Source organism: Anabrus simplex, chromosome 2, assembly GCF_040414725.1.
Source record: "Anabrus simplex isolate iqAnaSimp1 chromosome 2, ASM4041472v1, whole genome shotgun sequence".
In the NCBI taxonomy this organism is placed as follows: domain Eukaryota; kingdom Metazoa; phylum Arthropoda; class Insecta; order Orthoptera; family Tettigoniidae; genus Anabrus; species Anabrus simplex.
In genome coordinates this window covers 772920451-772945863 of record NC_090266.1, presented here as the reverse complement: position 1 = coordinate 772945863, position 25413 = coordinate 772920451, and the positions used below count along the sequence as shown (strand labels likewise).

Genomic DNA, 25413 nt, shown 5'->3' with positions numbered 1-25413 from the left:
GTAAAACACTAAATTCTACCAAAAATGTAATAAGAATAGTAGAACAACATATTGTTATCCAGTTGGATAATAGATACAAAATAAGAATAGTAATACAAAGTATTATTGACTGCAGATAACATACTACACTAGAGTCCTGTTAATCCGAATTTCGGTTAATCCGAACTGAAATATTCAATTTAAAAAAAAAATCTCCTTATTGAAATGAAAGAACATATTATAGAATGAAAATTTACTTGAATTTTATTAGTCATATTTTACTAGAATAACTTAATGTAAACATAATTACACATCATAAACCATCAATCAATGGTCGTTTATCACTACAAAGTCTGTTAGTTTTTTTGCCGTAGTGATTCAAACCTACCTGAAGGTGCAGTGTTAAACCAGCGTCTCATAAACTTCAATCAGTGAGTCACGGGTTCATGTTCTGGAGCGCTACCACTGAGAGAGTGGCAGAACTATTAAATAAACATTACAAGCAGCTCTTCGCATCCCGTGAACAATGCAAAAGTGTAACCCGTTTTCTTCTCTACGGGTTCTTAACTACCCTACTGTAATTTTATACAGTATTTTATTAATGTAACTGCTAAAGAATGGACATTTCAAATTACAGTATGTACTGTACTGTATTGTAGAAACTATTTTCCTCAGATGGTTGAGGCGCAAGCCTTCTGACCCCAACTTGGCAGGTTCGATCCTGGCTCAGTCCGGTGGTATTTAAAGGAGCTCAAATACGTCAGCCTCATGTAAGTAGATTTACTGACACGTAAAAGAACTTCCGTGGGAGAAAATCCCGCCACGTAGGTGTCTCCGGAAACCGTACAAGTAGTTAGCGGGAAGTAAAAATAATAACATTATTATTAGAAAATATTTTCCGGTTAATCCAAAAATTTCGTAATCCGAACAGACTTCGGTCCCAATTAGTTCGGATTAACGAGACTCTACTGTAGTTATTTATGTTACAAGGTCTGAAAGTGAGGTTCCATGATTGTTTGGTTTAGCTGGAATTTCAAAACAAATATGTGAAACACTTTTGTACGTTTAACACACAATACTATTTCATACTATGTTGCATTCCTTTATTTTTATTTAAATAATATTAAGATGTACACATTATGTTCAGTTAAGGGCCTACCATTTAAAGAGTTGACATCATCCATGCAAAAATCAATATCATTCATGAATCAGTTGATGGATATACCAGTACTGACTTGTCCTCATGACACAGTGGGTATGTTTTCATACTGATATAAGTTGAGTGCAGTAACTAACAGTAAACTACGGTATCCTAAAGATCCATTTTCCAGGTTATTTTGAAGAATGAAAACATATGAAATTCAACATCTTTTAAAAATGCTATTTGTTCGTGGCGTCGACCTCTAAAGATCTTTTGCCACTACTTGCACGATATGTTATGAACCTGCGTGTAATTGTAATTGCAGAAGTGTAAAGTGTTGAATATAAGGAAAGGAATATTAAGGACGACACAAACACCCAGTCCCCAGGCCAGGGATATTGATCATTTACAATTAAAAACCCCTGACCCAGCCGGGAATTGAACCTGGGGCCGCTGGGTGACAAGCAGACACGTTGCCCCCTACACCGCGGGGCCGGACTGAAATTCAACTTAGTGTGAAATAAGATATATTCTAACACTCCCCACAGCAAAATTAGTGGCTCATTGTAGCAAATCTGTAAACATGTTCACTCTAGAACAAAATACTTATAATGGAAGACAGGGCAAGTCATTAATTAATGTAAAGTTAGCCTACATTTAAATTTAAAAAAAATAACATTGCCATATTCCAGGTTACATGGTTTCACATATCAGAATATACAACGCAGTATCATCAAACTATACACAGAATGTACTTTTTTATATATGACTTATCGGTGTGTATGTAATATTAAAGTTGACGCCCTACAGGAGACTTGCGCATCTGTGAGGATGAGGTTCTACCTAAGATTACATTGACTCTATATGCACAGTGTGGCCAAGTCCAGTCCAGCCGCCATGTTTTAGCCAAGTTCTCAATCAGGTGATAGATGAAGGAAAGTGATATTATTATTGTTTTGGCAAAGAATAGACTAGTCAATGTTTTAAGATGGTATTTATTTTGCTTACGTTGTGTGTATATAGGCCTATCAGTATTTGTTATATTCAGAGTCTGGGACAAACACAAGCACCCAGTCCCCAAATCCAAGCTATTAAAATACCCCACCCGACCGGGAATCGAACCCGGGACACTCTGAACCGAAGGACGGTACGCTGAACATTCAGCCACGGAGTTGGACTATTATTGTTATCATTATAATGTATGGGAAAACTCAACGTGATGCTAGGCGGCACTTATAACCACGTCCTTCACGAGATGAATAAGCATAAAAGTTTGAATTTGAAAATATATCAATCATAATATCTCATATGGTGAAAATGAATGAGACATACAGTAAATAATCGGGAGTGACCTTTCCTGTAACTTATGTTATGTACAGGCTTTAGATAAAGCAGATATTTTCGGTGATATTTGAAAATTTGTGAAAAATAATATAATCGTGAAATCCTCTATTATTTTTTCCTTGCACGTTAAAATCGCACAAAATGTAAAAGATCAAAAATTATATTCTAAACAACTTTCGTTATGTACAGGTTTTTGATACGGCGAATATTAATGGAGAACTCTGACACTTACTGCCTTGCACTCCATTAAATTACTAACCCATTTTGTTATTATTGTTACCATTTTAATGCATGAGACAACTCTACTCGTTGTTGGGAGTGTCTTATAACGTCCTACTTTCAGAACTGAAAACATGCAATTGTCCAATTTCATTTTAAAACCCTTTCTGGATCTGTTTCTGCATCCCTAAACACAACAGCCAGGCATAGTATTTTTCAAAATTCAGACCTCAGAAATATGTAAATTCACACACGTTTTGGAAATAATAATACTATATAATCTACCGTGTTTAATAAAAACATATTTTCGGTTGTATTAAGGTTAAAACAGGTAGCCTGTACTTCGCTGAAATTGCATAAACAGTTATTTTACCCTGCGCGGAATACATGTGTTTAAATCAGCTAACGAGACATTTGGCTAAAACATGGCGGAACCAATCAGAATGAAGCACTTGTTGGCCACACTGTACATACAGAGTCGTACCTAAGGTGAATCCCAATGCTGAAGATGGCATAAGCCTTAATGCCTGAGCTAGAAGAATTAACCAATGAAAGTTAAAATCCCCAGCCTGACTGGGGATCGAACCCAGCACTCCTTTGACCAAAGGCCATCATCCTAACATTCTGCCATGGAGCCAGACAGGAGTCATCATGTTTTACAATGATCCAAATTTTTTTAAATAGAATGGGGTTAAATGAAATCCATAAAATCCTTTTTTAGCACTGAATGATGAAGGAGGTTGGCTAGATTCATGGTGTAGGTGTAGCATGTCTGCTTCTTACCCTGAAGCCTTGGGATCTATTCCAAGCTCATCCAAGGATTTTTGTTCAGGACTGAGAGCTACACTCAGCCTTGTGAGACCAACTGAGGAGCAGTCTGATATGAGAGGCAGCAGACCCAGTCAAGACAGCCAAGCAATACAGCCGAGGATGTTGTCACACTGATTATGACACTCCAATACCTGCAAGTTATCTGGCTGGGCAGCAGTCACCTTGGCAGGTGAAAGCTCTAAATGAATTATATGTATCACTGGGTTTGTTATAAGGAGAATACCGCATTTGGAAAATAACCTGCAGTATAGAGAGGCCTGCATTTTGAAACCAAAATATGCAACATTTCCTCACAACTAGTCAGCTCCACTTGAAACTTTTAATATTGGCATTCCACAACATGAAATACAAAGATGGACAGTTATAAAGTTTAAACATAATTACAAATATAATTTTCATATCTGACTTACAAACATAGATGATGTTTCTGAGAATCTCAGAAATGTCCATATTTCTGACACTAAAATCCTCAAATAATAGATTATGGAGATAGACTAGTAATATAAGGTATCATGCATATTACATTTTACATTAATACTAAAGACATCAACATAAATAAAAGTCAATAAAATAAAATTATTTGTACCATAGCAAAATCAAAATTCAGAATTAAATGAGTATTAACAACATATTGAATAATCATTAGGTCTATTAGCCAGGTAAAAATTTAGTGTTACAAAACTAAATAAATATATACTTTGAATTTGGTTTTAATTAAAGAAATGGCAGTTTATTAATTATTCTACATGTATTAAACAAATCTTGTTTACTCAAATCTTGATGAAATTCCTCCACCTCTTGAATCTGAATGTGAATTGAGAGAGTCTTGAATCTTTTCTACAAGATTGCAACTTAAGTATGGTTTAGGTAGTTTTTGCAACTTGTAGCCCAATTGTTCCAACTGTGTGAGGGTTGCATTGCTGAATGTAGCTATCTCACCTGTGAACATTCATTGGATATTTTGTACCACCAAAATTAATAGGCAGATCAGACATAAATGTTGTGAGTTGGACAACAAACAATGGTATGATAGTAAACATGATGAAAAGTCAGGTTGTAAGTTTCATCAAGAGGAAAAGTCCTGCCAGTTTTATTACTGTGTTGATGGAGTAAAAGTACCTCACAGAGATCACTGTTAAGTACCCAGGTGTTAATATATAACGAAATATCTTCATTGGGTTATCACATTAAAGAGGTTGTAACTGTTTTTTTTTTTTGTTTTTTTTTTACAAGTTGTATCAATTATAAGAAGAGCTATATTGCTTTTGAAATGGAAGATCAACACCAGACCTCATTTCAGTAAGAGGCAGTTAATGGAAAAACGTTCGGAACATGAAGAGATATGGTGAATCGCATTCCTTATGATAGTGAACCCCGAGCAAAGGTATGGAAAGTAATGCAACAGAAAGGATTTGAGAAACAAATAATAGAATACGTGCAAGCAATGATAAAAAATTGTAGCAGCAGTGTCCAGACATATGTCGGGAGGACACAGTGGTTTCGGAATGAAACTGGACTGCGACAAGGAAAGTGTGGTACAAACTGTCCACTTCATTGCCGTATCGATAATGTAATCTAATCAATATAACAAAATATTTCCACCTAATAGATACCTTTCTTTTACTTTGCTTTTGGCAATTTATTAAATCATTAAGAATAACAGGACATGTTTTGATCGCTTTGCGATCATCATCAGCTGCATACACAAAAGCTGAGATAAAACAGCATAAAGCAATCACATAGTAAAATCTTTCTCGACTTTTAAAAACTAATGTTAGTAAAGGACGTATTGGTTGGAGGGAGGGGGGTGGGGGTGGGGGAACGGTTGTTACAAGGAAGTTAAACTTAAAAATGAATTTAAAATACTATCTATAAGCTAAAATGTCTTTGGTATCATTTTTAGGTCCCGAAGGCTTAATAAAATCACTTGTTTAAGAAACTAATTGGTGTTGTGATCCTGAAGAAGTGTTTTTTTGCTGAAATATGCTTCTTCTTTACTTGACTTCTCGTTTCCTTCTCCGTCACTTTGCACTGTACTAGACAGGCTGACCCTCTTGTTTATCCTTTTCTAAGTGGAAAGGGTGTATCCGCTGTTGGTTGAATTAAGAATTGTATTCATAAACATAACAGATTGGATAGCTTGTTGTACGATCCCTGTCCAATTCACTTCCTTTACTTCCCGTAATTACGGGTGTGGGTCTGATCCTACTGTCCGCGACCTTGTGTAATAGCTACAAAAAATAAAAAACGAACTGTCCAATATTGACATACACAGCAGAGACCTGGAAAATGACAAAAAGACAGGAGAATAAAATCCAGGACAGTGAAATTAAATTTTTAAGTAGTATGATAGGAATGACAAGAAAGGAGAGAGTAAGAAACGAGGATGTCAGGAAGGAAATCAGATAGGATAAGCTTTACAACAGAATGGAGAGGACATGTTAAGAAGATGGAAGAGGGAAGGATACCGAAGCAGATAATGGAGACAGACAGGAAGAGTGAGGGCAAGAGAGAGACCCCAGACTAATGTGGTTGAAAACGATCAAGATTATTATAATTAGATGAAACCTGGATTGGAACACAGGAGGAACAATGGTGATTGGAAAAAGGAGGAGGGAAAGGTGCCATAAACAACCTAACCCAGCAGGAGCTGGATGAGGGAAATGGATGATGATGATGAGGAGGAGGAGGATGAAAAGGAGGGCGTGTATAAATCTCTGGGCAAGGCCCCCAATTAGAGTATAGTTCCAATGTATGGGTCTCACACCAGGATTATGTGATACAAGACCTGGAGAAGATCCAAACAATAGCAGCAAGATTTGTTCTAGGTGATTCCCAACAAAAAGAGCAGTGTTACAAAAATGTTGCGAACTTTGAGTTGGGAAGACTTGGGAGCAAGAAGATGAGCCTGCTCAACTAAGCGGTATGTTCTGAGCAAACAGTGGAGAGATGGCATAGAATGACATTAATATACAAGTAAACATAAGTGGAACTTTCAAAAGCAGGAAAGATTATAATATGAAGATAAAGTTGGAATTCAAGAGGACAAATTGGGGCAAAGATTAATTTATAGGAAGGGGAATTAGGGATTGGAATAATTTGTTGTTGTTTGAGACATCAGTCCATAGACTGGTTTGATGCAGCTCTCCATGCCACCCTATCCTGTGCTAACCTTTTCATTTCTACGTAACTATTGCATCCTACATCTGCTCTAATCTGTTTGTCATATTCATACCTTGGTCTACCCCTACCGTTCTTGCCACCTACACTTCCTTCAAAAACCAACTGAACAAGTCCTGGGTGTCTTAAGATGTGTCCTATCATTCTATCTCTTCTTCTCGTCAAATTTAGCCAAATCGATCTCCTCTCACCAATTCGATTCAGTATCTCTTCATTCGTGATTCGATCTATCCATCTCACCTTCAGCATTCTTCTGTAACACCACATTTCAAAAGCTTCTATTCTCTTTCTTTCTGAGCTAGTAATCGTCCATGTTTCACTTCCATACAATGCCACGCTCCACACAAAAGCCTTCAAAAACATCTTTCTAATTCCGATATCAATGTTTGAAATGAGCAAATTTCTTTTCTTAAGAAAGCTCTTCCTTGCATGTGCTAGTCTGCATTTTATGTCCTCCTTACTTCTGCCATCGTTGGTTATTTTACTACCCAAGTAACAGTATTCATCTACTTCCTTTAAGACTTCGTTTCCTAATCTAATATTTCCTACATCACCTGCCTTCGTTCGACTGCACTCCATTACTTTTGTTTTGGACTTATTTATTTTCATCTTGTACTCCTTACCTAAGACTTTATCCATACCATTCAGCAACTTCTCGAGATCTTCTGCAGTCTCAGATAAAATAAAAATATCATCGGCAAATCTCAAGGTTTTGATTTCCTCTCCTTGGACTGTGATTCCCTTTCCAAATTTCTCTTTGATTTCCTTTACTGCCTGTTCTATGTAAACATTGAAAAGGAGAGGAGACAAACTGCAGCCTTGCCTCACTCCTTTCTGGATTGCTGCTTCTTTTTCAAAGCCCTCGATTCTTATCACTGCAGACTGATTTTTATACAGGTTGTAGATAATTCTTCGTTCATGGTATCTAATCCCTATCATCTTCAGAATCATAAATAGCCTGGTCCAATCAACATTATCGAATGCCTTTTCTAGATCTACGAATGCCATGTATGTGGGCTTGTCCTTCTTGATTCGATCCTCTAAGATCAGACGTAAAGTCAGGATTGCTTCACGTGTTCCTACATTTCTTCTGAAGCCAAATTGATCTTCCCCCAACTCAGCTTCAACTTGTTTTTCCATTCTTCTGTAAATAATACGTGTTAAAATTTTGCAGGCATGAGATACTAAACTAATAGTGCGGTAGTTTTCACACCTGTCAGCACCGGCTTTCTTGGGAATAGGTATAACAACGTTCTGCCGAAAATCGGATGGGACTTCTCCTGTCTCATACATCTTGCACACTAAATGAAATAACCTTACCATGCTGGTTTCTCCTAAGGCAGTCAGTAATTCAGAGGGAATATCATCTATTCCAGGTGCCTTGTTCCTATTTAGGTCACTCACAGCTCTGTCAAACTCTGACCTCAAAATTGGGTCTCCCATTTCATCAGCATCAACAGCCTCTTCATGTTCCAGAACGAAATTATCTACATCGTTACCTTGATACAACTGTTGGATATGCTCCTGCCATCTTTCTGCTTTGTCTTCTTTCCCTAGAAGTGGCTTTCCATCTGAGCTCTTAATATTCATGCACCTAGATTTCCTTTCTCCAAAGGTTTCCTTGATTTTCCTGTATGCAGCATCTACCTTTCCCAGGACCATACAGCCTTCGACATCCTTGCACTTCTCCTTCAGCCATTCTTCCTTAGCTACCTTGCACTTTCTGTCCACTTCATTCTTTAATCGCCTGTATTCTTTTCTGCCCTCTTCATTTCTAGCATTCTTGTATTTTCGTCGTTCATCAATCAGGTCTAGTATCTCCTGAGTTATCCACTGATTCTTAGTTGATCTTTTCTTCCTTCCTAACATTTCTTCAGCAGCCCTACTGACTTCATTTTTCATGACTCTCCACTCTTCCTCTACTGTGTTTCCTTCGGCCTTTTCATTTAGTCCTTGTGCAACATGTTCCTTGAAACAATCCATCACACTCTTTTCTTTCAACTTGTCTAGATCCCATCTTTTTGCATTCTTTCCTTTCTTCAATTTCTTCAACTTCAGACGGCATTTCATGACCAACAAGTTGTGGTCAGAGTCCATGTCTGCTCCTGGGAAAGTTTTGCAATCCAACACCTGGTTTCTGAATCTCTGCCTAATCATAATGAAGTCTATTTGATACCTTCCAGTGTCTCCAGGTCTCGTCCACGTATATAGCCGTCGTTTGTGGTGTTTGAACCAAGTATTGGCGAGGACTAAATTATGGTCAGTGCAGAATTCAACCAGCCGACTTCCTCTTTCGTTCCTTTGTCCCAATCCAAATTCTCCTACTGTGCTACCTTCTCTTCCTTGGCCTACCACTGCATTCCAGTCTCCCATCACAATTAGATTCTCGTCACCTTTGACATATTGTATTAAATCTTCTATCTCCTCATATATTCTTTCAATTTCTTCATCATCCGCTGAACTAGTAGGCATATAGACCTGCACTATTGTGGTGGGCATTGGTTTGGTGTCTATCTTGGCGACAATAATTCTTTCACTATGTTGGTCGTAGTAGCTTACCCGCTGCCCTATTTTCTTATTCATTATTAAACCAACTCCTGCATTACCCCTGTTTGATTTCGTGTTGATAATTCGGTAGTCGCCTGACCAAAAATCCTGTTCTTCCTGCCAACGTACTTCACTTATACCAACTACATCTAACTTTAGCCTATCCATCTCCCTTTTCAGATTCTCTAACCTACCACAACGATTCAAACTTCTAACATTCCACGCTCCGACTCGCAGAATGTCAGTATCCATCTTCCTGATGATCGCCCCCTCTCGTGTAGTCCCCACCCAGAGATCCGAATGGGGGACTAGTTTACCTCTGGAATATTTTACCCGGGAGGAAGCCATCATCAGTCCATCATTCATACAGAGAGAGCTGCATGTCCTCGGGAGGTGGTTACGGCTGTAGATTCCCGTTGCTTTCAGCCGTGTAGCAGTATCAACACAGCTAAGCCATGTTGAGTATTATTACAAGGCCGTATCAGTCAATCATCTAGACTGCCGCCCTTGCAACTACCGAAAGGCTGCTACCCCCCTTTCGATGAACCATTCGTTAGTCTGGTCTCTCAACAGATACCCATCCGATATGGTTGCACCTGCGGCTCGGCTATCTGCATCATTGGGACACGCAAGCCTCCCCACCGCGGCAAGGTCACATGGTTCGCAAGGGAAATGTTTAATATATTTCCAAGTTCTTTGAAATCATTTAAGAAAAGACTAGGTAAACAACTGTTAATAATAATGTTAACTGTTTTACGTCCCAATAACTACTTTTATGGTTTTTAGAGACCCCGAGGTGCTGGAATTTTGTCCCGCAGGAGGTCTTTTACGTGTCTGTAAATCTACTAACATAAGGCCAACATATCTGAGCATCTTCAAATACCACCTGACTAAGTTGGGATTGAACATGCCAACTTGAGCTCAGAAGGCCAACACTCTACCGTCCAAGCTACTCAGCCCGGCTAAACAACTGTTGTTAGGTAATCTGCCACCTGGGCAAAAGCCCCTAAGTACAGATCAATGATGACTGACGATTTTGAACGACCTGCATAAGCAGAAATGTTTCAGGAAGAATACGAAGAAGTTGAGATTTTGGTAATTATGAATTACATTTATGGACAACAGCTCAAAATTACATACTTAAGGCAATCTTTCCAATATTGCATAGGCAAGCATATTTCTAATATCATTTGCATTTTATAAACAATCTTACATGTTTTGAAAAAATCTAGTACTAAGGAGAACTGGCTTCAGTTAAGTGTAAAAATGTTTAGAGTTATTGAAATATTACTCATTGGAGTACAAAGATGCATAAAATAAGAATTTCACACAGGATTAACACAGAGAAATGTTTTCAGCAGTCACAAAAATATATGTGGATGTGGAAATAACTGTTACTGAATGAACTGATGATTTTATAAATATACACTGTTGGAAATGAGTATTCTTGATATAAGAAAAGGGCATTTTAAAAAAATGTCTCTCGCGCAACACAGAATTATTGGTAGTGACTGAAAGTCCTTGTCTTACAATATCATTTCCAACGGAATTGATCAAATTAGATTTTAAAAAGTCACATTTTCAGGAAGTTGCCAACCTAAACTACAGAAGCTGTAAAGGTGGAAATGTCCAGTTTTGAACAGAAGCTCCATTAAATGAAATGCAGTTGGAACCAGGATCAACATGGATAGGCTGTACACACTCATACAAGTAAGCAATACGCATACATCATTTATTAACCCTAGAACACAAACCCTCGTAATTTTTACGACGCATACTTGCAATACGGCTCTATCTGCTAGGCTTTTTGCGACACATTGCTGTCCTACTCAGTAGCTTCCTACAATACCACGAGCTTCGTCAGTGTGTGTGCATTGTTAGAGTGAGTCTGTTGATTTCAAATCAAAGACTGTTGCGTCGTAAAATTTACGACGATTTGTGACTATGTATGCAAAACTTAGCAAGGTAAGCTCTGTAACAAAGTTACATTACAGCACTATTTTGAATGAAGTAAGTATTTAGAACCACAGAACTTTTCATGTCTGCCTCTGTAGTGAAGTGGTTAGTGTAATTAGCTGCCACCCCCGGAGGTCCGGGTTCGATTCCCGGCTCTGCCACGAAATTTGAAAAGTAGTACGAGGGCTGGAACGGGGTCCACTCAGCCTCGGGAGGTCAAATGAGTAGAGGTGGGTTCGATTCCCACCTCAGCCATCCTGGAAGTGGTTTTCCGTGGTTTCCCAATTCTCCTCCAGGCAAATGCTGGGATGGTACTTAACTTAAGGCCACGGCCGCTTCCTTCCCTCTTCCTTGCCTGTCCCATCCAATCTTCCCATCCCTCCACAAGGCCCCTGTTCAGCATAGCAGGTGAGGCCACCTGGGAGAGGTACTGGTCATTCTCCCCAGTTGTATCCCCCAACCCAAAAGTCAAGAAGCTCCAGGGCACTGCCCTTCAAGAGGTAGAGGTGAGATCCCTTGCTGAGTCCGAGGGAAAAACCGACCCTGGAGGGTAAACAGATTATGAAGAAGAATAATAACTTGTCATACACATACTGGTAAGTAACGCGTGCCGTTTTTGTTATTGAAGATGAGTTTTATACGAGGAGATGACCCGAATTTTGGAGAAAAAATTGTGTCATTGATTTTTGAAAAAGAGGAAGAGTGTGGTTCGTGTAATGATTCTAGTTCTGATGAAGAGGTTGATAATGTACAGACTGATGACATAACGCTCACAGATACAGATGAAGAAGATATACCAGCATGGAATACGGAAATAATCCCAAGCAGTCATGATGACTCCCCTGTCATTGTGCAACGAGGCTGTAAGCGCAGAAGACTTGAATCTGAGAAATCCACGAGTTCAACATCAGAAAATGAAGATTACCAAGATCTTTACTCCCCACCGAGAAATGTAAATATCGTGATTGCCCCTAGGAAGATTCTAAAAGGAAGGAATAATCATTGCTGGTCTGCAAAACCTGCCAGTCGGTCATGAAGTCGCACTCCAAGCAGAAACATAATACACTTTGTTCAGACCCCTATTGGAAACGCTAAGGAAGCAACGACTCCTCAGGATTCATTTTCTTTGTTCTTCACAGATGGTATGATAAACACAATAGTAGTCCATACAAATGAAGAAATAATTAGAAAGAGGTTGAGGTACAAGTCACCAACACACACAAAAAACCATACTTGCATGGAAGAAGTAAAGGCACTCCTTGGAATCTTTGTACTAACTGCAGCTTTGAAAAATAATTACCTTTCAGTCCGAGAAATGTTCAATACAAATTTGTGTGGTACTAGGTACAAAGCCACTATGAGATCAGAGAAGTTTGAATTCCTAGCATCGTGCTTGCGGTTTGACGACAAGGAAACTCGTCAGGTAAGGAGGGAAAGTGATTATTTTTCACCAATACGTGAAATCTGGGAACAGTTTGTTCACAATTTCAGAACGTGCTATAAAGTAGGCCCATTTGTAACAGTGGATGAGCAACTGTTGGGTTTTCGTGGAAGATGCCCTTTCCGCATGTATATCCTGAGTAAGCGCAACAAATACAGCATCAAAATAGTAATGGCCTGTGACACAAAGACCAAGTACTTGATAGATGCTATGCCTTACCTAGGCAAGTGTACAAAGACAGATGGAATGCCTCTCGGGGAATTCTATGTCAAGGAACTGACCAAGACTCTACGAGGATCAATTAGAAATGTCACAGTAGATAACTGGTTTACCTCAGTAAAGCTTGCAGATGATCTTTTAAAGGACAAACTGACGCTAATTGGTACTATCTGCATCAATAAACCTGATATACCACCAGAACTACTGTCGACAAGAAACAGAAATGTTGGTACATCTATGTTTTGCTTTGACGGTGAAAAAACTCTGGTTTTATTCAAAGCAAAGCCAAATAAAGTAGTTGATTTATTGTCCACTGCTCATGACCAACCTACTATCAGTGACACTAGTCATAAACCACACACTGCAGAGGATTACAATGCAACTAAGTATGGAGTGGATGTTCACGATCAAATGTGCAATTGCTGTTGTTGTAGCCAGAAAACCAAGCGGTGGCTACTGTGTGTATTTTATAGAATGTTGAATAGCACATGTGTGAATTCGTGGGTTATCTACTGTAACAATAATGAGCGTCAAGGTGGCCACAAGTTGCCAAGAAAATACTTTCTCATATGTCTAAGTGAAGAACTCACCAAGCCATGGACGGCGAAGAGACTGAAATCACCGTGCTTACAAACACATCTATGAGAAATTATACAGGGTGTGTTCTAAGTGATAGTTCATCTACCCAACGTAAAGGACTGGTTATTACTGGCAAGGGAACTATTTGTCACATCTGTCCTGCTCAGAAATGGCGAATGACGACAACATACTGCAGCGAATGTCACCGTGCGCATTGCAAAGAACATGGAGCAAATCTTTGCAATAACTGCTGTAAATGAGACACCAGGGACTTGAGAAACTTGAAGTTAACACTCTGTAAAATAGCTTACATGTTAATACATGCTTTTAATATTACATTTTGTGTGAAATTACATTTTATCATCAAGGAAATAAATAGTCGTAAATTTTACGAAGGTTTGTGTTTATGTACTACCAAATTAGGGTTTGTGTTCTAGGGTTAAGATGACTTCCCAAATATAGTAACCGAAAAGAATTATGAATAAAAAATAAATACTTACCTTCAAAACCAAGTTGTTTTCCCAAAGGATTAATATGGAATCGAGGGGCTTCTACACTAACAGTTGCATTTCTGTCCAACAATATCAGTTCAGTCAGCAACTGTATAGCTACACTGGCATCTCCTGCACCCAGAACTAGTCTCCGTCCACAAACTTGCTTGCTTTCAGTAACAATCACAGGAGTTGCCAAAGATAAAGGACGTTTGCCAGCCGCTGCCGAATTATTTCCGACGTCAAAGTTCTTCAAAGCATTGTTCAAAATAAAATCAGCATCAGTCATCACCTGAGAGCCAAACCAAGTGTTCAGCCCACTGAAAATTGAAAAGAAATAAAATAAAAACGTTTTTTTTTTTTTTTTTCAAAGGATGTAAAGGAGAGAGTTTGTTTGTCTCTGGCTAAGACCCTGAATTAGAGTATGGTTCCAGTGTATGGGACCAAAAACAAGATTACTTGATACAAGAACTGCAAAAGATCCAAACAAAAGCAGCAAGATTTGTTCAGAGTGATTTTTTTTCTTTTTTTCTTCAATTTGCTTTACGTGTCGCACCGATACAGATAGGTCTTAAGGCGACGATGGGACAGGAAAGGGCTAGGAAGTGGGAAGGAAGCAGCCATGGAATTATTTAAAGTACAGCCCCAACATCTGCCTGGCGTGAAAATGAGAAACCATGGAAAACCATCTTCAGGGCTGCCGACAGCGAGGCTTGAATCCACCATCTTCCGAATAATGGATACTTGCCGCACTTAACCCTTTCCTGCCCTTAGCGTCCAACTCTTCACTTTGCCTTCCGGTCCTTAGTGCCCGAAAGCGCCTGGCTGTATTATCTGCACACTTACGCGAGCTGTGCAATAGTTTTTTGTTTTCTTCGGCTTTGAAGTGTTTATGAGGCATTTATGAACATGCAGTATGATCTACAAGGCTTAGGAAATAAAAGAAGAGCGATAATCTGTCTTGACGTTGCCTAGGAAACTGTCTTGAACTTCCGCGAGCGCGGGACAGCTGTTTCGTTCGTAAACATGGCGGGATTGAATACTGCGGGTATTGAAACTTAGCTGGATATAGGCGACGAAAGTGACACAAAATCATTGAGTAGGGGTGGAGGTGAAATTTTAGTAAGGGAATAACATATCAACGAAGATAATATTAGTGATAACAATGATGTAAGTGAAAACAGATATAGGGAATTCGGACCCGAATTGCAATGCCGCGGCATGTCAGTTAACACAATAATATTTTGTTTCGTTACTCCGAATGATTATATGGATGATGTTGAACCTGTCCACCATTTCGAAAGAGTATTACGAGAAATATATTATTTTTGACAAATGTTAGGAGGAGACAAACTATTCAGTGAGATAGCCACTTGCATATACACTGACTGACAGAGCAAATGCAACACCAAGAAGGAGTGGTCAGAACTTTATGCCAATTGCTGGGTAGACTGATGTCACTGAGGTATGCTCATGATGTGAAATGCGCCGCTGTGCTGCGCACGTAGCGAACGATAAATGGGACACGACGTTGGCAAATGGCCCACTTCGTACCGTGATTTCTCAGCCGACAGTCATTGTAGAACGTGTTGTCGTGTGCCACAGGACACGTGTATAGCTAAGAATGCCAGGCCGCCGTCAACGGAGGCATTTCCAGCAGACAGACGACTTTACGAGGGGTATGGTGATCGGGCTGAGAAGGGCAGGTTGGTCGCTTCGTCAAATCGCAGCCAATACCCATAGGGATGTGTCCACGGTGCAGCGCCTGTGGCGAATATGGTTGGCGCAGGGACATGTGGCACGTGCGAGGGGTCCAGGCGCAGCCCGAGTGACGTCAGCACGCGAGGATCGGCGCATCCGCCGCCAAGCGGTGGCAGCCCCGCACGCCACGTCAACCGCCATTCTTCAGCATGTGCAAGACACCCTGGCTGTTCCAATATCGACCAGAACAATTTCCCGTCGATTGGGTGAAGGAGGCCTGCACTCCCGGCGTCCGCTCAGAAGACTACCATTGACTCCACAGCATAGACGTGCACGCCTGGCATGGTGCCGGGCTAGAGCGACTTGGATGAGGGAATGGCGGAACGTCGTGTTCTCCGATGAGTCACGCTTCTGTTCTGTCAGTGATAGTCACCACAGACGAGTGTGGCGTTGGCGTGGAGAAAGGTCAAATCCGGCAGTAACTGTGGAGCGCCCTACCGCTAGACAACGCGGCATCATGGTTTGGGGCGCTATTGCGTATGATTCCACGTCACCTCTAGTGCGTATTCAAGGCACGTTAAATGCCCACCGCTACGTGCAGCATGTGCTGCGGCCGGTGGCACTCCCGTACCTTCAGGGGCTGCCCAATGCTCTGTTTCAGCAGGATAATGCCCGCCCACACACTGCTCGCATCTCCCAACAGGCTCTACGAGGTGTACAGATGCTTCCGTGGCCAGCGTACTCTCCGGATCTCTCACCAATCGAACACGTGTGGGATCTCATTGGACGCCGTTTGCAAACTCTGCCCCAGCCTCGTACGGACGACCAACTGTGGCAAATGGTTGACAGAGAATGGAGAACCATCCCTCAGGACACCATCCGCACTCTTATTGACTCTGTACCTCGACGTGTTTCTGCGTGCATCGCCGCTTGCGGTGGTCCTACATCCTACTGAGTCGATGCCGTGCGCATTGTGTAACCTGCATATCGGTTTGAAATAAACATCAATTATTCATCCGTGCCGTCTCTGTTTTTTCCCCAACTTTCATCCCTTTCGAACCACTCCTCCTTGGTGTTGCATTGTCACTGTCAGTCAGTGTATATCAATGCAGCATTCAAACAGGCATATTCCAGAAACACAGATACAGAATGTGAAGACTCTTGCTCAAGGGAAATAGAAGCTGATATACAGTATACATTCCACTTCCAGAATAACGCGGTTATTGGTTTAAAGGGATTCATACAACATGAGAATGTCACAAATAGAGCCAACCTTTGTGTTGAGTACCACAATTAGGGGGGGTGGAGGTTTGAACCAACAACCTTATGACTCAATGAATACGGAAATGGATGTGATGGTATGTTTTCTAATGTTATTGAAAATTTGAATACATTGTGATCAACAGTTTTTATTATATTTAACTTTTTCTGAAACAGTGTGCTCTGCTTCGATTTTTCCTAAATAATAGGTTGGAATCTGGCGATAAGCGGACTGAAAATGTGGGCGGGAAAGGGTTAAGCGACTGCAGCTATCGAGTTCAGTGCTGAGTGATTTCTGACACACACACACACACACACACACACACACACACACACACACACACACACACACACACACACACACACACACACACACACACACACACACACACACACACACACACACACACACACACACACACACACACACACACACACACACACACACACACACACACACACACACACACACACACACACACACACACACACACTCTCTCTCTCTCTCTCTCTCTCTCTCTCTCTCTCTCTCTCTCTCTCTCTCTCTCTCCCCCCCCGCAAATTTTGGGATGGGAAGACTTGGGAGTAAGGAGATAAGTTGCTTGATTAAGTTGTATGTTCTGAGCTATCAGTGGATAGAAGGTGTGGAATAACATTAGTAGATGAATAACCTCAAGATTATTCAATGATTATAAGTACTCCCTCAAATTATGTTGCTGGTTATCCATAATTAGCTTCAACTACTACTACTTCTACTACTAGTGTTTGAAGGATATTGCTGACAAACAACAAGGATTCATTATGCAATGTCCCACCACTAAACTGCTGGTTTTGAAGTGGTCATCAGTTCAACAAAAAAGGGTAAACTTCCAGTTTTTTAAGATTGTTGATATTGGCAACGTGACTGTTCATTTTCAAACAGCCCACAAGGATATGAACTTCAGTCCCTTGGTGAGAAGCCTGCGATGACGGTACTCAGCTATCATGTCCTCACTCAGCTCAATAATAGCTCTTCCAATGACATTATTTATATACACTATTCTAGAGGTTTGAGCAGCAAAAGAAGGGATACGAAAATTGTATTATTTTGGAATGTCTGGAAATTTGTTAATTTTTTTTTAAACTGTCAAACTTATAAGACTCAGAGGGTTGAAATCTGCATCTGTTACTTTCAGAGTTCCTCAAGGATCTGTTCTATGCTCACTTCAGTTCACCATTTTTAATATAATTATCCCGTTAGTGATAAAACCTGCTAAGTGCCTGAAGTATACAGATGCTCTGAAAATTTACATGCCAATAAATAAAGCCTTTGATAGTACAAAAAAAATAAATTACAACAGAACCTAAAATCCCTAAGTGAAGGTAAGATATGTGGCAACTTAAATAAAATGTTATGTAATGTTTGGTGTTAGCACAGCTACCATTTGTCATGGGAGTAGTAACAAAAAGCACATCCATCGTATGGGGAGGTTGACTTCCATTATGTCATATTATATCAAGTGTTTCACCGGGCGAGTTGGCCATGCAGTCAGGGGCACGCGGCTGCGAGCTTGCATCCAGGAGATAGTGGGTTCGAATCCCACTGTCGTCAACTCTGAAGATGGTTCTCCGTGGTTTCCCCTTTTCACACCAGGCAAATGCTGGGGCTGTACCTTACTTCAGGCCACGGCCGCTTCCTTCCAAATCCTAGGCCTTTCCTATCCCATCATCGCCATAACATTTATCTGTGTCGGTGTGACGTAAAGCAACTAGCAAATTAAAATCAAGTGTTTCACAGCTATCATGAAACTCACTACCATACTCATGAAATAAAAATGTTATTACCACGATACACAGTAGTGGAAACGAAGTGAAAATGTATGAGGTTCGATTTTGGGAGTATAACCACGAATTGCACAGGAAAAAACCAAAGCTGGTCAGGGCATGAAGGCAGTGGGAGCTTGATCAGGGACTGCTGGGCTAGTAGGAGTCCAAAGTGGATGGTACAAAGGCAGGAGGCATGTATACAAAATATCAGGAAGAATAGTCTAGGTCCAACCTAAGTATACCAGGTTTGTTTTTCCTGATAATGAAATAAAAGGGGAGGAGGCATAATACCTATGCAACAGGGGTCCAGAAAAGGGTGTAATAGCCAGTAAATAACACCACAGATTTAACAATAACTCAGGTATGAATATATTTTTGTTCTGATAAAAACATTAACCTTGCCTGATAAAAGGCAATTTAAGTACAATGTTGTTTAACAAGAAATTTCAATATCAAAGACACAGAAATACTCTTCCAGAAACTGAAAATAGAATACCTTGATGCAAGTGAATAAGGCCTGCCATACTTGATTGGGATACTATGACAGGGCAGTGCATGTGATGATCAAACGCGCAGCACTGCGGACCCACCAGGAACCGCATTGTCATCCGTAGAATGATGCAAGCCGCGCAACAGTTGGTCACCTCCAGAGCCAGTGGCAGCCAGTTGGCCATCGCATATGGAGCTCTGTCTGTTGCAACAGCGTGTATGTGAACCATTTATGCAATTGACGGAGTTTGAGCAAGGGCATATACTGGGCCTGTGGGAGGCCGGTTGGTCGTACCGCAGAATTGCGCAACACGTGGGGCAAAAGGTCTTCAGAGTGCATCGATGTTGTCACCAGTGGTCAGCAGAAGGTGCACATACCCGCCGGCCTGGTTCTGGACAGCGGCAGCACACAGATGCATGCCAAGACCGTCGCATCTTATGAAGTGCCATCTTCCGTTCATGCCCCAACATCGAGCAGCCCGCCTGCAGTGGTGTCATGACAGGCGCTTATGGAAGGAGGAATGGAGACATGTCGTCTTCAGCGATGAGGGTCATTTTTGCCTTGGTGCCAATGATGGTCGCACGTACGTGTGGCGTCATGAAGGTGAGCGCCAACGTCTGGAGTGTATACGACAGAGGCACACAGTGCTAACACCTGGCATCATGGTGCGAGGAGCCAAATCCTACACGGGCCGTTCTCTGGATATCATCGAGGGAACAATGAACAGTGCACAGTACATCCAAACCATCATTCAACCCGTCGTGCTACCGTTCATCCACCAACAAGGCGATGTGCTTTTCCAACAAGACAGTGCACGTCCACACATCGCCTGCCACCCAACGTGCTCTCCAAGGTGTGCGTCAACTACCCTGGCCAGATCTTTACCCCATTGAGTATGTTTCGGAACAAATATAACCTCATCTTGCGTTGTCTGCACAACTGGCAGGAAATCTGGCCCAATTGAGGCACCAGATGTAAACTGCATGGCAGGCCATTCCGCAAGACTATATTCGTCACCTATACGATCATCTCCATGGGAGAACTGCAGCCTGCATTGCTGCAAAAGGAGAGTACACACGTTACTAGCGCCGACACTGCGCACGCCCTGACGTCTGTGTTCAGATGTGTATGGTTCTGTCAGTGTGATCGTGTGTTGTTAGAGATTTAAAATATGGTTTTATACTGTTGAATTGATAAACATGTTGTTTTAAACCATTTAAAACCCTGTAAGAATGGTAGGAATGGTTCTTTTCATCCCGGTTGTCACACAACCTGCTATACAATACAGCAGCATGCTCTGCATAAGCATCATATTGGAATGAACAAAATTAATCCAGAAATATCTACAAACAAGGTCATAGGTCTATATACGGCCAGACAGTGCTGACATGCCTCAGTTTACGTTACACAGAGGCTGAGCTATCTTACACAATCAAACCGAATAGTTTAGTTAGTGGAATGTGCCCTCGATCAAAGGTGTGGGATCTATTCGATTTAAAACAATTTGATGGTAAGACAGAGGCACCATGTAAATATTGTACAACTAAACATCATAACGCCCTAGCGTCACGATTAAAGGAACATCTTATCAGATGTGTTCTTTGCCTTCACTCTGCTGAACAGGTAGCTTCGGATGATGCATCACAAGTAAAAAGGAAAACAAAAACCAACATAAATATGTCAGAAAATAATGGGCTGCAGAATATTGAAGAATCAAGGACAGCGTCTTCATCCACGCTATCATCCATGCCTTTCGTTTCTTCTCTCAGAGAACAAATTACGACAGATTCACCACAACCCTCTTCATCTGGGCATACGAATACCCATCAACCAACTGACCGTGACATTGACAGTGACAAAGCTGTTGCTAGGGCTATATACTGTATGCCTCAACTGCTCCACTATCTATGCTGGATTCGAAATATTGGCGGGAAGCATTTCAGAAAATACGGCCTGGTTACAAGTCCCCTAGTCACCATCTGCTTAGCACATATTTGCTGTCTGCCGAATATCATCATGTGAAGACATTTGTCACAAAGAAATTGGATTGTTCAACTGCTCTTGCATTGATTTTGGATGGATGGACTGATGTATCAAGGAATAATGTCATGAACTTTATCGTGGCAACACCTCAGCCAATATTCTATAAAGTATAAGACCTGGTGAGGAAAGAGAAACTGCACAGTATATAATTTTTAAGCTACTGTAATTGAGGTTATTAGTGAAATAGGTGTGGAGAGGTTCGTAGCAGTGGTCAAAGACAATGCACGAAATATGCATGCTGCATGGGAAATAGCAGAGGAACAATACACACACATTCTGCACAGGCTGTGCAGCACATCTATTTAATCTACAAATAAAGGACATAATGTCATTGAGAACGCTGCAAATGCTCCCATCTAGCGAAGAAAACAGTAACATTCTTTAAGGATAGCCTTGCCCCATGCTTTACTGAAAACCAAGATCAAAGAGAAATACGGTCATACCTCTGTGACACTATAGCTTCCATCACCAACCCGTTGGGCAGGTACTGTGATTTGCTTGGACAGTTTACTTAAGAATAAAGAGGCTGTGTTGGAAACTATTGTATGCCCAACTGTGCAGCGTGACAGAACACTTAAAGCTTCTGTGTTAGCAGATGAAACATGGCAGCAATTTGATGTGGCATGGCGTCTCTTGCGATCAATGTCAGAAGACATACGCAAGGTTGAAACCGATAATGCGGTACTTTTGCATGTACATGAATTCTGTGATAGCATCTCTAGGGAAGTAGACGCTGTACTCGTAGAATGTAATACACTTTCTCCAGTAGACAAATCTTCTGTTAAAGACGCTGTGAACCTGAGGCACAAGTTTGCATGTCAAGCTATTCATGACGTGGCAAATACGTTGCATCCCTGTTTTAAGGGGAAACTCTTAGCCAGGAGGAGGAAAGATGGGTTCTAGACTTAATTGCAACAACGAGTGAAGTATTTGAAAATGACAGTGGCGTTATTATGGGAAATTTGGTCTCATTTCGGGCAGCCGAAGGCTTTATCCAACAGAATGCTTTATGGACTGCAGCAAAACATGTATCTCATTCTATATGGTGGAATGGCTTATGTAATAAACAAACTTTATGTTCACTTGCTTCTAGAATTTTGAATGTACGACCTTCCTCAGCAGCGAGTATAGTTGGTAAACTCATGGACGAAATCACACTCCACTACAAAACAGACTGTCTCTAGGTACAATTGAAAAACTGGTTTATACACAGTGGAACCTCAGGTACATGGGTGACACACAGGTCATCGAAACACTCCAGTCATTGCGTGAAGACAAATCTGACTAATATTACGATTAGAGATTTGTTTGTTCTGGAGATTCATGGGTAATTTCTTTGTTTTTGTGCTTTTTCAATGAAAATTATTTCTTGAAACTTTGTTATAATGTACAGTAGCCTATATGAGCTAAAGATTCGACAATGTTGTCTTATAATGAAATTTCCATTCCTAATATTTCAAGTATGATTTACACACAATTATGAGCTGCACATCAAATAATAATGTATTTCTATATTTTGGGTTATGGAATTTATTTAAGAAATAAAACACCCATTGTACTCATAACAGTGAAAATGTTACTTTTCTTTACGTGCAGCAAAACTTGTTTTTTTTCTATTTGTTTTACGTCACACCGACACAGATAGGTCTTATGGCGACGATGGGAAAGGAAAGGCCTAGGAATAGGAAGGAAGCGGCCGTGGCCTTAATTAAGTTACAGCCCCAGCATTTGCCTGGTGTGAAAATGGGAAACCATGGAAAACCATCTTCAGGGCTGCCGACAGTGGGGTTCGAACCCACTATCTCCCGGATGCGAGCTCACAGCTGCGCGCTCCTAACCGCACGGCCAACTTGCCCGGTCAGTGAAACTGCCAATCTAACCAATTACACCAATTGTACCTGGTATAAAACAGTTTAAAACCAAGGTTGTCGTATTTTACCAAATATACCTAACTGGTTTTAAACATCGTCGCAACTCTGTGTTATACACGTCCTCAAGAGTGTGTCGATAAAATTTCCCTCTGCTGGGTCGTCAAATTCATGGCGTTCCTTTTTCACTTTCACTTTTTCACCCTTTCTGAAAAACAATACAGTCCTTTCCTAAAATATCATCAAGAAAGACTTCCCAACCACTTACATGCTTGTTTACAATATCTCAAAAAGGGAAAATCGATACATAGAGAAAATTTCAGATAAGTTACATCGATACCAAATAGAGGTTAAGGTAAATAGGAAATGCTCAAACAGGAAACAAAAAAAACTGGATAAAAGATAGACAAAATGTTCTGAAACAAGAGGTAAGTGCATTGTACTCCGATACTCAGTTCAGAGTATAAGGGGGCACCAGGTGCACTACAAGAGATTAGCACTGAAGTTGATAGTTCAAAATGTTTTGCAAGGATTTCCAAATGTAATTCATTAAGTATTTCAGCTCCATATTAATTTTCAATAAGATTCTACGAGGAATTGAAAGTAATCATCACGCGCTTCCAGGGTGAGCAAAAGCACGATCTCAGTAGAGATTAGTTACAAAGTGTGAAAGAAGTGTTCATACCACATGGCTTTACCTGTAGAATAATAGTCCTGGGTACACAATATATATTTCGCCGTGCTCTCTGTCCAATAGGCTGTAGAACGTCTCTCCGAGTGATGGCACAAGTCACTAAAGGAGTAAGTATTTCATTACCCCACCTATTCAATACAATTAATTCCATGGTTATGTGGTTAAATGAACATAGAAATTACTAGGTTTAAAGGGACATGTTTTACCCTTCTTTTATTGGGCAGCCTTATTTAATCTGCTCATCCCATGGTGTTGCTCATATAGGGGTACGAATCACAGGTACTGTAAAATGCATCCTGAGCCATACACTGTCGCTACTAATCACAAACCTATTTTGTACCTAACATAGTGGTACTACGCGCAAGTAAAAGCGACCAATGGTGTTCCCTGCGGGATGGTAGTAATTACAAGTAGTTTCATGGTTCTAATACAATCATCCCTTGGTCGCCTCGTACGACAGGCAGGGGATACCGTGAGTGTATTCTTCGTCTGCATCCCCCACCCACAGGGGGTTGTGTGTTTGGTCCACAAGAGGTATTTTATTTCCCTCAAGTCCGCCGGCACCGGTTAGGACCCCCCTATCCGCCACCTGGGACGTGCCACATGGGATTATCCCCTCTCCCCCTGCTACGCCAGTGTAGTAGGTTCGCGGTTCACACCTTTTAATACTCTCATCGCATCTTCAGAAATGGTAGATAGCCTGTATCTTTCTCTGTACCCGTACATACACGACATAAAATAGACGCATGTTGGAAAAAAAACATATCACATGTTTATATATTCGTGTTAGATAGTTTTTATTCGTGTATTCAACAGTACGTTTTCTCGCTTAACGCATTATCTTTCATTGTCCCCTGCAGAAACGCCAAACAAGGTTTTACTGAATAAATTAACATCCAAAATCAGTCATCCACTCTGCACTGTATTTTGAGGTTTATGACATTCTTGCTTAATTTCAGAACATAGTTTTAAAGCGTTAATTTATTTCAGCCTTTATTTCTAATGAGTTAACTACTGCTATTGGCCATGTTATTTACGCATTTATTATGAAAACATGTTCTCTCTCATTTCGAATTGTGTTTATAGAACACCAGTCAACGAGTAGACTATTACTAATTGACTCTGATATTGCCTTCGAGTTCAAAGGTCGACGAGAGAGCTCGCTAGTGCACATAGCGAAAAATCTATACCGAAGATGATCTATCACATTCAATATAGTCGCTGGAGTGCATAAATATTGTTAACGGAGAAAATTACACACGCTTAATCGCTCGTAATAACGGATGTGTTGATAGGATTCTCTCTGTTATCAAAGGATAATACACAGTTTAATATAGGAATTTTCAATTGACAGAGAAGAGCTGTTGTTATAGTGGAGTTCTCGCTATATGCCATACTCACTATAGCAGACTTCTACTGTATATATATATGCGCAGTGGAAATAAAAAGGAAATGAGACAGGCCCAATGCTAGTGAAAGAGGACTGTTATGACTGAATAAGTATATGGGCAAGAACAAGATAATATAATTTCCAATAACATATATTTTCTTCCTTTCCCAACCAGCAGAAAATATAACACCAATTTATAATAAAGGAATAATAGTTTGATAATAAGAAATTTTT

The 25413-nt window shown here is 40.6% G+C and overlaps 1 protein-coding gene across 1 annotated transcript in view; it reads right to left on the bottom strand.

Annotated features, from left to right (window-relative positions):
* Positions 1 to 3799: 3799 nt before the first annotated feature.
* LOC136864447 (glutathione hydrolase 7) overlaps positions 3800 to 25413 on the bottom strand; it is a 203729-nt gene continuing 182115 nt past the window's right edge. The window contains exons 8-9 of the mRNA XM_067141452.2: positions 13937 to 14247; positions 3800 to 4453 (exon numbers count right to left, since the gene is read on the bottom strand). Of these exons, the coding sequence (XP_066997553.2) occupies positions 4281 to 4453; positions 13937 to 14247 (484 nt within the window). The 3' untranslated portion in view covers positions 3800 to 4280. The remainder of the gene's footprint in view (positions 4454 to 13936; positions 14248 to 25413) is intronic.